Below are 14314 nucleotides of genomic sequence, written 5' to 3' on the forward strand. Positions count from 1 at the left end.
TATGAATGGTCGCTGTTCACATGTGAGACGATCCCAAAGGATGGATGTTATACCAGGTCTGACCGGAGCCTTGATGATATGACAAGACTGCCAGAAATCAGGCCCACTGAGTTTCATGCTCAACTGAGGTCGGTAACACAAATCTTGGAAGACAAACATGTTTTCATTGTGGTGTAACTGCTACAGCGAGGCCAACAAAGGTTACATAGCGCGGCTTTAGATCACTTTGTTTGCCAAAAACTTATAGTAGAAAATCAGACTTCAGTCGTCCTATCAACCTTCAAGTCCCTTGCATTACAACTCGTTTTTCATCACTTTTGATTTTAAGTCCTAATCCTAAATCACAAACGTGCGTTTATACACAAAAATATATATATATACACACACACATGCCGCACACACATACATACAATATATGTAACATTTATTTAATAGTAGATTTTGTAACACAAAAAAAAGTATCTGCTTCATTTACAATATGTCATACAAGTGTAAGACTGTGTACTGTCACTGTTTTGGTAGCACACATACCCTTAGTCTTAGTATCACAATTTGAAAAGGCTTTACTTGGTGTGTGCAACATTAGTATTTCAGGAAATATATATATATATTGGGACATATATGACACTGAGGTAAGTAGCATTCCACCAACAAATACGTAACTATACAGTTCCATGTTCAGGAATGTTCTGTTGTGGTCTCCACTTTGGGACATTTTAAAGGAATTTGTGGACCACTGGCACAGTGTGATCACCTGATGCTGCATTTAAGGTACACACGCGACCAATGAAAGAGAATGGACTGTATTTATATATATATATGTTACTCCTGTGGAAAACACGCTTGGTTAATACAGTGCAAGCACAGAAACACCTCAGTATTTCAGTCCAGTGAGTACAGACTATTCTGTATGAGAAGAGTGTTTCACTTACACAACTTAATATGATTCAAGACAATAAATGAAACATCCTATTCTGGGTCAAAATAAAACCTATTTATGCACCTCGATGCATACGTGAGCTTCAGCTCACACAAACCAGGCAACGTTAACGCTGAAGCAAGAGTTTCAGTCTTCATTACAGGGCGGACGTCACTGAGCAACACTGAAAGGCGACGTGACAGAGAGAGTCTGTGAAATAGTCACGTAGACAATAATTAAAGATTGACAGCCTGTAACAAACAGGAAGAGGAAATCAAACAGACACAGACAAACATGACATGGACTGGACTCAAGACAGTTTTGCTGCATGTCTAGCCATCAATGTCCCAGCTAAAGAGGTGATGTTTGACCAACATGTCCTGCACTCCCTCCTTCAATGGTCTCTGCTCCTTCTCCTGGAAGAGAAACGAGATAATCTAAAGATAAAATCAACATAAACACCACACAGGTCTACTTATATTGGACCTCAGACAAAATGACAATCAGCAGTTTCAAACAAAGCATGTCGTCTTGCACAGCTAATGCTGATTAAAAATCTTAAAATAGTCACTGGAGTTTTGCCAGAGGTGATTTAAATATCCAAAGTAAATAGTAGTGCACTGATGTTTATTTTCCTGTTTATCTACACTAAGATATAACAATCATCCAGCACATCCATAACACCTGCATTTAGAATGGCAGATTTCATAAACACTATGACGTTTTTGTGCTGAATATCAATAATTTAACCAGATTACTTGTGTTCTCTCCGATAATACTATTTTACTCACCTCTTTCTTGTTGGGTAGCTCACAATCTTGAGAGAGACTGAAGGCAAACCTTGACAGCACCCTGAGGAAACAGTTTTCAATGAGCTTCCCCATTTATGTTTTTAAATTCAACAACTCAAAACAGCCAGGGTAAGAGAGAGAGAGAGAGACTGTAGATTCACCTGAGCTCACACTTGATCTGTACCCATCCAGGACTGCGAAGGAAAGACCAGGGCTGATACCATTTCTCTACAGCAGCCATGCTGGAACACAACACCTCCAGCCATAAGTGTAGCACCTGCTCACTGAAGGAACACACGTGTCAAGAACCAAACACACCAGGTGTGTATCTTGTATTACTTGAGGATGTGTGTTGTGTGTTTGTAAAACTCACTTGAGACCGACACAGACAAGAGACCTAAACTTGACATCCATCTGAGCGTGAGCCGAGTCGTGGCTCATGTTGACTGACTGCACTGCCTGGAAGAGCAGACAGAGGGCGCTAGTACACTAAATCTCAATGGACACTTACACATACTCTATATTTTTCATGTACATATAGAATAATAATAATACAGTATCTTTACATTAAGATATATTAAACTTTTTGACACTGATGACTCACTCTGTACAGCAGCTCCTCTGGTGTTAGTACTTTCCCATCTTCATCTAATCTGGTTAAAGCCAAAGACATTTGTGTTGGTACTTATCAATATTGGACTGAAGAATGCAAATTTCATCAAGGTAAATTCCCCCTAATCTACTGCTGAAAGGACCAGTGCATGAGAATTAGAGACATCTTCTAATGAAATGGAGGATTCTTCCACTCATCCCTTTCTGTGCCAAGGTAGTCGGAGAAGTACAGAGGCTTCTTCTTTGTGTAGAAAGCCCTTTCTTTAAAATGCACCATCATGGCTGGTTTGCACATTCCGACTGTTGTACATGGCAGCACAAGATGGCAGCCTCAGTAAAACAAGCCTAGAGTACATATAAACGCTTGTTCTACAGCTGGGGAAAAGACAAACAATTATACAATCGTATTTAATTTGTATCAAGAAACTATCTTAAATGTTTCACACTAGAGCTTTAAAAGCAAATTTACCAGAGTCAAATCACATCATTACACTGTGCCTGCAGACTCAGGTCATGCTCATATGATTTTTTAATAGATTACAGAATCCACACTTATATTAAATAGGTGCGTGCAGATTTTGACACGGCAGTGAGTGTCTGTGTTCTACCTGTAAGTTTTACATAGCACCAGTCTTGAGTAGACTGAGTTGAAGTCTCTCTCTACCTCTCGACTGGCAGCCTGAGAACACAGATAGTTTTTATTTCAAACACATGTGCAACATTAACAATGACAACACATAATAACAATAATCTTGTCACATGTTTGAAAAGGAGTAGGCACACAACTCAATTTATAGACAACTATCCCATCACAGTATACATTTATACAATGTCCTTAATGTTCTCCCTACAACACATGAATACGTCTTCATACGTTTAATATTATTTTAAACCGATTCATTTGTTAAGACTGTTCCATAATTTAACCCCTGAGATTGAAACGCATATACTTTTTTACTGCATTTTTACATTTAATTTCCTTTGTCTCTCTGGAAACAATGTCTTTATTAAAAAAGAAGAAAAAAAGAAAAAAAGTAACACTGAACTTTATAGAACATAATAAATATGGTGTGCTCTCCTACCTCCTCTATGAATAACCAAGGGTGACAGGGCCCTCCCAGTATAGACGGCTTCTTCAGTCCATGCTGAAAGATGGCTTTTAGGGCTGGACACAGAGTGCCCCTGGCCAAGTCTGTCACTGCCTCTGTCACAGAGTCATCACCTGCTGATGAGTACTGTGGACAGATAAAAGCACAAGTTACTGATTAGAGCACTTAAGTTCATTTTCAGGGAGCATGAGGACACAAAGATAAAAACAGAAAAATATCACATGGCCTGAAGCAAAAATACAGTCAGAGTTGAAAATCAGCTGCCTCCTTACCTCTTTGCTTCTTTCGTCTAGGATCTCAACAAACTTTGCAGGGAACCAACCTGTTATGGGAAATGTATATGAAATTAAACATTCAGACATTTATAATGGACTTGGAAATATTAGAGAAACAAACAAACCTCTGAGGCCATTGAGCTCTCCAACCCAACAATGTTCATCCTTCTGTGAGATGATCTGATGGAGAGAGATTAAAATAATACATTGAAATAAAAAAAAAACGAAATAACACTTTGTGTGCATCTCTGTGCAAGTCATAGCTCACAGTGATGATGTCATTCTTTCTGAAGCCCAGTTCGTCGTCATCGTGTCGTTCAAAATCCAACAAAGCCTTCGCCCTTCTCCGCCTGTTGCGGGACACAACAAGGAAGTTTTCATGATCCCGCTGGTGGCTCTCCATGGAGTAGTCAGGAGTCAGTTCCTGAAGAAAAGAGGTGGGAGTAGGCAAGTCAAAATTCTGTCAGATTGGATGAGAATTAGAAATTCAAAAACATCTGCATCAACAAAGCGTACGACAAAACCGCTTTGCATAACATGTCAATAAATGAAGGTGTGCTTATTGCACAGTCCACAGCAGGACATACAGACATAAAAGCCACAGTGTCAACTCACAGCACTGGAGTGACGTGGGTCAAAACAGTGAAAGTGCTCTGCAGTGCGGGTAATGGCCTCTCGCAGTGCAGCCACCAGCTCTGTCTGCTTAATGTTCTTAGATTTAAGAGCCTCTGCCTCATCCTCCCCAAACAGCAGGGAGCTCAGTGTGGATTTCCTGCGCAGGGACTGTCTTCTCACCACCTGATTAAAAAAAAAAAGAAGCACAAAACACATGGCTTGTTTTAACTACCTTTTACTGAAAGAAATTGACACACACGACTCCTAATCCGTCTAGCCACAAGAGGTTTAAACCATAAGCTTGACACAACATTTTTGAGTTTGACAAAATGTCCATGTTCGCTGTAACATTTGCAAAGACTTAAACTGACCTTATTGAGATTTGTGTTTAGTGTTGTGTTGTTTCCATTGTTGAGCTGAGCCTGTTCATTGAGGATATACGCTTGGTGCTTGTGTCTGTGGGCTTCCAGGGTTTCCTGAGACAGCGTACCAGCTAGCCTCATCGCTTCCCCGAGAACCGCAGGCCCATCTCTCAGCTGGCTTGGCAAGTCCGACAGAGTATTAAAAATGGAAGCAGAGTTCTCTGATGATACAAGCTCCTCCTCCTGGTGTTTGGGAGTAAATGTCACAGCATAGTTTTTGTCAATAGCAGGAGTACAATAGAAGGGGTGATTTCTATCTTTTGATCTTTTACATTTAATAATGGGAACTGTCATTCTTATTATATTCCATTGAAGAGAATAAATGAGTTACAGAAACAATAAAATAACTACATGTCACACCACTAATGAAATGTGATTTTCATCAGGGAGATGAAACTCGGAACCTTAGCAGTGTTGTGCAAATACCTTGATCTTGAGCATGCCCAGTGTGACCTGGAAGAGCACCAATGAGCCCTGGTAGAAGAGAAGATCCCAGATCCTGAGAAGCAGACGGATGTCCACCACACTGGCAAACGATGTCAGGAACCAATGGAGTGTGATCAGCGACAGCTCTGGGTGTGTACAGAGGATGGACAGGGTTCCATGATGTATGACAATTAATGTTTTAAAGGTCCAGTGTGTAAGATTTAGTGATATCTAGTGGTGAGACTGTAGAGTGTAACAAAGAGAGGACTCTATACCCACCCCCTGCTTTAGCAGACTCACCAGGAAAGTACAGCAGCACCCAAAAACTACTTCTTTATTTGCAACAGGTTTGCAATAGAAGCTCCCACTTCAAAATACAAAATGTGCATCTGATGAGGTTGCTTTAAAAACATGTTAGCATAAGATGGCAGCCTCCACAAACCTAAGTATATATAAAATACCTATTCCATGGCTAGAAGAGCCTGAAAGTTTTTATTTTAAAGTGATTTGACACTTGGGTCATATTTTTAATTAAAGGCAATAAGCCCTCCTAAATATTACACACTGGACCTTCAAATGTATTCACCAGCTTCATCGAATGGCCCCGTTTCCCTCTGACCCCATGCACCTCACTTTTACCACCTTTCCTAATTGCAGTGCTTACCTATGTCATGCTCTTGCAGAAGGCGGTCCAGGGCTGGCAGATACTGAACAATGAGCTGGCGGAGAACCCGCTGGTCAGTTTGAACGCCTAGCAGAGTTGAGGAGAAGTAAGACGGAGGAAGGAGGTCTTCAATCAAGGCACACATCATCCACAGTGCATCCTCCTCCTCAAGAAAGAGCAGCAGGCAGGACACCACCTGGGGCAATCAAGAAGTATGTATGAGAGTCAATAAAAAGGAGTCAAGATGGACACATTTTTTTCTAAATATGAAGACATGGTTCTTAATATAAAGAACATATTCTCACCATCCCAGTGCCCTGACAGTACCCAATGTCCGGATAGAGCCAGGCTAGTCCTCTCAGCACTCGTCTCAGCCTTGGCACTCCAACACTGGTCATAGTATTGAAACATGCATTGGTCGGCATAGTCCGTAACAGATCCTTCTCTATCTGAGGAGTCAACAAGGAACAATTACATCATACTTTATTTACAATATAAAAAATGTCCTGGTACAAATCAATATCTTCTTCATTCATGTGTTTTGGGGCTGCAGAGTCAATTAAAGTTCTTGGTTCTTACATTACATTTGTTTCCAATATCTTTAATATATACTGTGGGTTTTACCTGTTTCGCTGTAGAGGAGTCCTCATTGGAGCTGTTCTTAATGATTTCTCTGTAAGAGATCTCAGAGGTCCTTTTCTTCTGCAGTGCTCCAGACAGTCGCATCCAAAGCTAGTACACAGAACATCTTTAAAAACTTGTAACTCCTTGGAAATAACCAACATATGTAAATGTTAACACTGAGGTGCTTACCTGTGGCCTCATGCTGTGAGGTATGCCCCCTAGCACCAAGGTCCGCAGGCGCTCCGAGCGTGGAAGGACAGGGTCGATGAGATCCCAGGTCAGGTCACCCACCGTGTGGTTGTGTGTGAACTCCAAATGGGCTTGCCAGCGTAATCGCTGCTGGGGATCTTCACGCTGGGGTGAACCTTCTGTCCTCAGCCAGGACCTGGGCTCCCCATCGTCTGATTGAGAAGAGAAACATTTAGATACGGTGTGTACTGTTATCATCTTATTTGATCAGCAGGAACTAAATCAAAGAGCATCTCAGTCAGTGACATCCTTAACTTTTAAGGTTATTTGCACTCAATTAGCATACAAAACGTAGCCCCTGTAACTACATATGATTCCCATTATATTCCTTGATGGTATTCAGGAATTTCATGACTGTGAAAAAACAGAATGAAGACAGGAAGTCAACATAAATTACCATCAGTGTCCACTCTGAACCCAAACTCATCGTACTGCACTTCAAGCTGCTCCGATGAACCTTTCTGTGGAGACATACAAATAACATGCATTTCATTCTGTCACACCTTTCAAAGTAGAGGTGAGCCTGAAATACAGATGACCGCAACAATTTTATAAGCACCGTAAAAATGGCAGTTAGTAAAAGACATCCGATGTCAAAGAGTCACATGAGGGGAAAGCTGCTAAGGTTTCTGTTCGTCTTTATTTTGCCACACGTACGAGTTGAATTTTTTTCATGCAACCATTACATATCTCATATTATATGTATTCTCGTTATTGCTTTCAGAACATAATAGGGACTTTGAGGGTGATTCTGATGTTTTCCCAACACTAAAAAACAGTCCACAAAAGGCCTCACTGATAGTCTCAAGGTGTGTGGGCAGAGGGTTACATCACCCATTACAACTTAACCAGTTTCCAGTTAGAAACATGACAAAACATGTTTTTTTGAAACATAAACAACATTAGAAGTCATGCTCACTTGAAGGTACTTGGCCAAAATGTCCTGAGGCCACATGCTTGGAGTGAGAGCAGAGAACGGCCCACCAGGGGCAGGGGTGTAGGTCCCTACAACAGAGAGCAATTCAAACTGTTAAGTTAAATATGATAAACACCATGCAAAGGGAAGTTTGACAATAACAAAGATAGTTAGATGAAAAATTAGATACATCTGATAATAATAATAAAAAAACAATCCTTAACAATACTGTTAAAATATCCAACAGATATTTACCTGACATTTTGTTGGTAGTGAATGTATGGTGGTGGTGCGTGAGTGGCTCCTATATGCAGCAAACAGTCACTCCAGAGACATGGTCAGCAGATGGTATGAGCTCTGCAGAAAGAACAAACAAAAGAAGTGAAAAGGTTAGTTGTTGAATTCTAAATGCACAAGTGTCTCCTGTGAAAAACAAAATCCCAGATGTCCCTGATGTCAGTGTAACATTACTCGAGCTCTTAAAAACAAACAGTGCAAGTACCTTTACAATGAAGAAACAAAGAACAGTCTAAACAACAACCATGGGCTGAGAGCAATGCTCTCTTCTTAGTTAGTACATCCGACTCTTCACCCTCCCTATTCTGTTAGATCAAATATTGCAAATCTTAGCGATATATAATAATAGTGAATTAAAAGACTCTATTCACTATTCACATTTGATTAAAAGCATCATTACTAGAATCATAAATAGAATTTTAACACACACAGTAATCTCATGAATGGGAGTAGCATGCATGTATGAAGGCTGTATACTTGACTTGGCCATCAGTCAGTAGATGCATTATGTTGTACCAGCTGGTTCATAATTAGATAATCATAGTGTGTTATTCTTAGCAGCATCACACACACACCAACACACACACCAACTTGAAATTATGTGTCTATTTTATAGATAAAATCTAATCTATTGTCAACTATTGTCTTGAATTTTTTTTTTAAATTGTAGGTCAAACCAAATGGCAAAATGTTCCTTTACAATTCTAGGAAATGCCAAGTAATTCATCAGAACGGTAATTAAACATTTTGCTAACGTATAGGAGGAAATGTCAAACGGACCAACATCATCTCTTCTCACTATGTGATGAAAGCCAAAACCAACTGTAAAATGAAATTATTCAAAGTGTTCAGATTACAGAATTGTCCTGTTATGAACACATGTTGTCTTTATACATGATAAACATTGAAGCCACAGCTGAAAGAGCAAATCCAAAACTCCCATAACAAACTATGTTGCTAGCCTAATTCTTATATCAACCAAACCATGGATGTATGAGAAGTGAATTTGAACGTCACGAACATCATCGCATCTTGCTTGTCATCACATTCATATTACAACACACAAATGGATGCACAGCAATACAATCTCAGATTCATGCAACTTCTCAAGGTTGCTCCTCATCAAATGTAAACGTGTAATTGTTTGTTGCATACAATGTCAGAAAATTTAGAAAAATGTTGATCGGTGTTTGTCAAACCACAAAATACTCACATTTAAGCTGAAAAATCAGAAAACTTGTTTTAATTCTCTCAAAAATACTCTTAACAGATTAATCATTGACAAATAATTTTGAAATGAATTATTAATCGATAAATCAAGTAACTGTTTCCAAATTGTCAGCACTAAATGTGAAACAGATGGATGGATTAAATGCACAGTGAGTGTAATAACAGTGACAGGGGAAGATATTTTGAGGAATTATGCGGAATTAACACAATGCAGGATTTCAACCTTCGAAGAATGACATGAACTAACAACAGGGTGAAGGACACCTCTGTCAAAGCCTAAGCAGATCTGCATTGTCTGAATTGGCATGTTGTAACATCTGATTTGTAGGTCTGTCCAACAAAAAGAACTACAACACTCTACTTTATGACATACAAAAAACAAGGAAGCAAACAAAGCAAGGAAATCACACAGGTGAAACTATTCATTTAGTGGATGTCATGGCAGAGGCAGCACAACAATCACAGAGCGTAATGGCTGGAGGATGGACAAAAACGAATATTGGTCCGGCTTTCACTTGCTGGTGTTTGCTACCCAACCAAGGGTCCTATTACTGTTGTTAGACTAGTAAATGTCAATAGTTTGCTTATTATCCATAGCTAGTGCATTTGAGCTTGCTGTGTGTTTAGGCCATGTTAGTGAAGTAATTTCTTCCTCTTGTCCCCTTTGTTCATAAATGAAGTGATTCAAACAATGTATGAGCAATACATCATATAAGCTAGGTTGAAAACAAAAGCTACACAAACTAAAGCACTTTTGTACTTTTGCTGATTTTTGTGAGGGTGATTAGTTTCTTTTTATTTCTTCTTAATGTAATCATGTTTGTATAAAATGCTATAACAAAAGCAACTGTATCTGGTCTGAAGACATGGTTGTTTGTACATGTAGAATTACTACTTCAGAGTTCACCGGTATCGTTGGCTTGTCAACAAGCGCACATGCTACCGTGATATATATTTAATGACAGTTGTGACAAACGATTCTGTTTACCAACTGTAGGAGGAAACCCGAGAGCAAATCCTACATTGTGTTACTTTAAAGCTGACAATCGACACTCAAACACACACAGACAGACCTAACAGCATAAACAGCCATAATCTGCAAAAGAGGCTCCCCAGCATACTAACACTCTGCCAGAATGATTCATTCCAGCAGCAGGCTTGCAGCATTTGAAGAGGGATTTAGGACTTTGGGAGAGATGAGAAATCAATTTGAAGTCTGGAGGGTGGCCAAGTCATTTCAGGACAGAAATGTGTGAAGCTAAGGGGAAAATGGGATGGGATGTTAGAGCGACTGCTCTCCACTAACAGTATAATCACCTGCCAAGAAAACCAACAGAAACCCCCCAGATCAGTGCTGCTTTTATGCCACTGATGCCAACAAGGTTATACTTAAACAGTGTACTGTCCCTTTCTTCCCCTCCTCTTATCAGCACTCACAATTTATCATGACAATAACTTAATAACCATGTTTTCTTTCCCTCCCCTTAATTCTCCTGTAGATTTTGTGGAGTTTTTCCACGCTCAATGTGGATACAGTAGAGGGTGTCACCTGCGGTACAGACTGTAAAGCCCATCAAGGCAAACTGTGTAATGGTGTATACAAATAAAATTGACTTGACGTCACAGTAAATGGCGCACTTACCAAGATCCTAAATACAATCACATAAGCAGTTGTCAAACCTGTACCTCCAAGTATTATTTCAGAGGCCAATTGTTACCAATCTAAAAAATAAAGTAATGGTGCTATACAAAAGTTTTGCTAATGAGTATACAACATCTCCCAAATGGCAAAATGCAACCACAAGTATTGAAAGTTGAGAAAGTATTTTCAAGATATCAACCCACACAAATGTATATAATCCCACTGTATAAGCACAAGACGCACAAACTGTAGATTAATTACTAATGTTTGTATGTAATGTAACGTAACATGTCTGCAGTCAAAAGCCAATAAGTGGTCAATCGGTCAAGAAACCAAACGATGGTGGCTTTGAAGAGGAGTACTTTTCATTTTACTGTAAAAACAAGAAAATATTGTCCTTTCTTGAGGTGTGGCTGTGCTCACGTGTGTTTGCACAGACTGGTTAACGCCCTGCTGCAAAAGCAAAGAGTAACATCCTGCTATCAAGTCACTATCACAAATTTGCCTGAAGGACTTAAACTGTACAAAAAGCACAAGAACACATACTAATCGAAAACATTCCCACACATTCATTTACATCACAGAATACTCATGCTCTCTCTCACACTCACTCACTCATTCATTCATACACAACATAATTATGCCACTGTATTAAACTGCAATATGATGAAAAAAAGTCTCTAAACACAATAGTTACACAAACAAACGTGCATGGTCTGTAGGGGAAAGGGGTTTAAAACGGCTTACAGTTCTTACTCAATCCAGTTTGTGGCACATCACAACAAGCTATAAGACTTTAAATTACACACATGCTCTATACATATACAGTGCTTTAACAATTTGTTAAACCACCACATAACAAGACAACAAATATTTTATTAATATTTAAAAAACTTGTTTAAAACTAAAAAGTTGTTGTTGTTTGTTTGGTAAATAAACTGAATTCACCCTTTTATACCCTCATTTGGCTCACTGGGCTTCTCTAAGAAGTCAAACATTAATTATTTATTATACTTATTATATACAATATTTATATTTTAGCATAAAAAATATCATTTCGGTTAAAGAGCTTCTAGTTCCATTTTTGTATAGTCTAGTACAGGGGTCACCAACCTTTTTGAGACAGAGAGCTACCTTAAGGGTAAAAATAATATGGAGGGCTACCATATAATATTTTTTTGTTTGTTTACCATTTAAATGATTAATATTATGCATTCAACTGCATACACATTCATTCCAGTGCTTACTCCTAACGATTACCAGTTTTTATAAACAATATCAAAGATATTTTACTGAGCGATCATACGGATACATGTAAGTGAGGTGAAGTGAAGTGAGCCCGCGGGCACCGTATTGGCTGCCTGCGGGCTACCAGGTGCCCGCGGGCACCACGTTGGTGACCCCTGGTCTAGTACATTATTTACATTACATTAATTTAGGGCAGCTGTGGCTTTGGGTGCAGGTTATATATATATATATATATATATATATATATATATATATATATATATATATATATACACACATATGCGTGTGTGTGTACTAAATGTTAAGGTGATGTCGATGTTATGCTGAAACAAATCATCACTGAACCTGTGTCTGTGACGACACTACTGTGGAATACAGTGCCTAAATGAACGCTTCATTAAACCCCCAGCTGACGTCAGAGGCCAGAGACAACACAAACCAGAGATTATTATGGCTGCCATTTGTTCGCCTGCGTCTACGTATGTTTACAAATGTCATGAGATAAAACGTGCAGCACTCTCATGAGCTAAACGCCTCCGTAATTAATCACACCGAGTTGTCAGCTGTTAGCCATACGTGCTATAATATCTTTAGCTCTTAGCTAATACTTACAAACATGGCCTACTGCCGTGACTTACCGGGGCATTATTCTCCTGGAAGCTCGCGGTTGTGGTTTGTGTCGGACGACGTGTCTTCTGTCGTTTGTAACTCTTAAGCAACATATGTCACGGTAGCATTTCCTCCCATATTTGTGATTTTCCCTGGGTTAACGTGCACCTGCTGCTAGCGGAGGTACGTGCCGCTGTATCCTTGCGCTCTTATCTTTCCCCCCAATTCCTGCCCGACAAGTAGTTCCACATCCCGGAACTACAAAATCGCAGTGGAAAATATCCTTCCGCATGGGGAATGGGTGACGTAGACAAATGACGTGGGTTTCTTTCCACTCCAGTCATTAGTTCCCCCCCCCCCGATCAAAAAACAAATGAAAATAAAATAAACACACTCGATGCACCCTCATCCTGTCACGATAACTCATAATAAATGTAGCCATATTTGTTTGATATTATGAAATTAAAACTTTCAAACTTTTAAGGAAAAAGGTGTAACCTACATAGTTCTTTATGACCACCTGCACGTTTGATGACACATAGCTGTAGCATCGGTAAACCATGCAAATAAAATCACTATATCAAACAGGCATAGTTTTTTCTTTTGAATATTAATAATATATAGTAATGTAATAAGAATTGTATTGCTTCAACCATAGACTTAAAATACAGGAGAGAACGCCGTATGCATTTGGCTTTTTAGTTGCCTTGCCTTATTTCAAATGAAAGTTTAATTCATGGGCAGGCTCACCTTATGCTTCTTAGAAGAACTCAACTATATAACATTTCTATATCTTCATGTATTTTTCTACTGAGTGCAAGTGTCGTTGCAAAGCACATGTTGCATGGCCTCCTGACCACTGAGGAGCCAGTAATCCTAATATAAAAGGCTTATTCACAGATGATCCACCGTGGCGAATCCTGAAGGAGAAGCCAAAAGAAGAACATATAATGCTTATTCACACTGACATAAGAGTCTAAACCTCAGCTCCTGTATTCCTTGTTTTTGCCTAAACAGTCAAAAGTTAAAATGTCCTTTTCTCCTCCTCCTCCTCCACCTTCTCTTCTGCCTCTGCCCTCTGACACATCACTGTGACGCCACGCAGCTTCTAACCCTCTTGCATGCTCAGTCTGCTGCACCATGTCTGAGTGAGTCACATCATTAAAAATGCTGCAGCCTAGAGCCAACCTTGCCAACGGTTTGTCAGACATAAAGCCCCAAATACTACAGTATATCCCTCACTACATATCACAGTGGTGTTGGTGCGGTGCAGCCTCAACCCCCCCAACCTGCTCTACCTACTGTGATCGTTATCTTTGTCAGTTTTGACAGAATGATGTACCCTGTTGTTGAGCAAGCCACTGCGGTTGCTATGCCAGATCGAGGCAGAGGGAGATGTCAGGGAAGAAATGGAGAGAGAGGCAGAGATCAAAACAAAAAAAAAAGCATTGAGCGAGGAAACCATAAAGGTGTGATGATGATACAAATGTTCAGAGGTCAATTTAATGGTGGGAAAAGTTTTGAAATGACTCATTGTGGACATAAACCTTATCAAACCGTATCCACCTTATCATGTCTGGTGTGTGGGGGTGGGGGGGGGGCATTGTTGTTGACATGTTTATTGAAAAGTGATGGAGTGACAGTGAGTCTTTTGATCCAGATCAAA

General features: G+C 39.6%; 1 protein-coding gene across 1 annotated transcript; it reads right to left on the reverse strand.

The window, feature by feature from the left end:
- Positions 1–550: 550 nt before the first annotated feature.
- On the reverse strand, positions 551–12848 carry sgsm3 (small G protein signaling modulator 3). The gene is made up of 21 exons (XM_083896357.1): positions 12678–12848; positions 7878–7979; positions 7626–7711; positions 7104–7167; positions 6647–6858; positions 6458–6565; positions 6139–6282; positions 5834–6029; positions 5170–5315; positions 4693–4926; positions 4322–4504; positions 3975–4130; positions 3832–3886; positions 3704–3753; positions 3405–3557; positions 2931–3001; positions 2315–2363; positions 2084–2169; positions 1872–1994; positions 1711–1771; positions 551–1335 (listed from the first exon to the last, which is right to left on the reverse strand). Exons 2-21 carry the CDS (start codon positions 7882–7884, stop codon positions 1252–1254), a joined length of 2268 nt encoding a protein of 755 aa, XP_083752483.1. The 5' UTR covers positions 7885–7979; positions 12678–12848; the 3' UTR covers positions 551–1251.
- Between the last annotated feature and the right edge of the window lie 1466 nt (positions 12849–14314).

This window comes from Microchirus variegatus (assembly GCF_963457635.1).
Source record: "Microchirus variegatus genome assembly, chromosome: 10".
Classification (NCBI taxonomy): Eukaryota; Metazoa; Chordata; class Actinopteri; order Pleuronectiformes; family Soleidae; genus Microchirus; species Microchirus variegatus.

What these genes read in the sequence shown, in the direction of transcription:
- sgsm3 (XM_083896357.1), bottom strand. An exon ending in ACTCCTCTACAGCGAAACAG is followed by an intron (nt 6,283 to 6,457) that starts GTAAAACCCACA and finishes TTGACTCCTCAG; the next exon opens with ATAGAGAAGGATCTGTTACG. An exon ending in GAAAGAATGACATCATCACT is followed by an intron (nt 3,887 to 3,974) that starts GTGAGCTATGAC and finishes TCTCTCCATCAG; the next exon opens with ATCATCTCACAGAAGGATGA.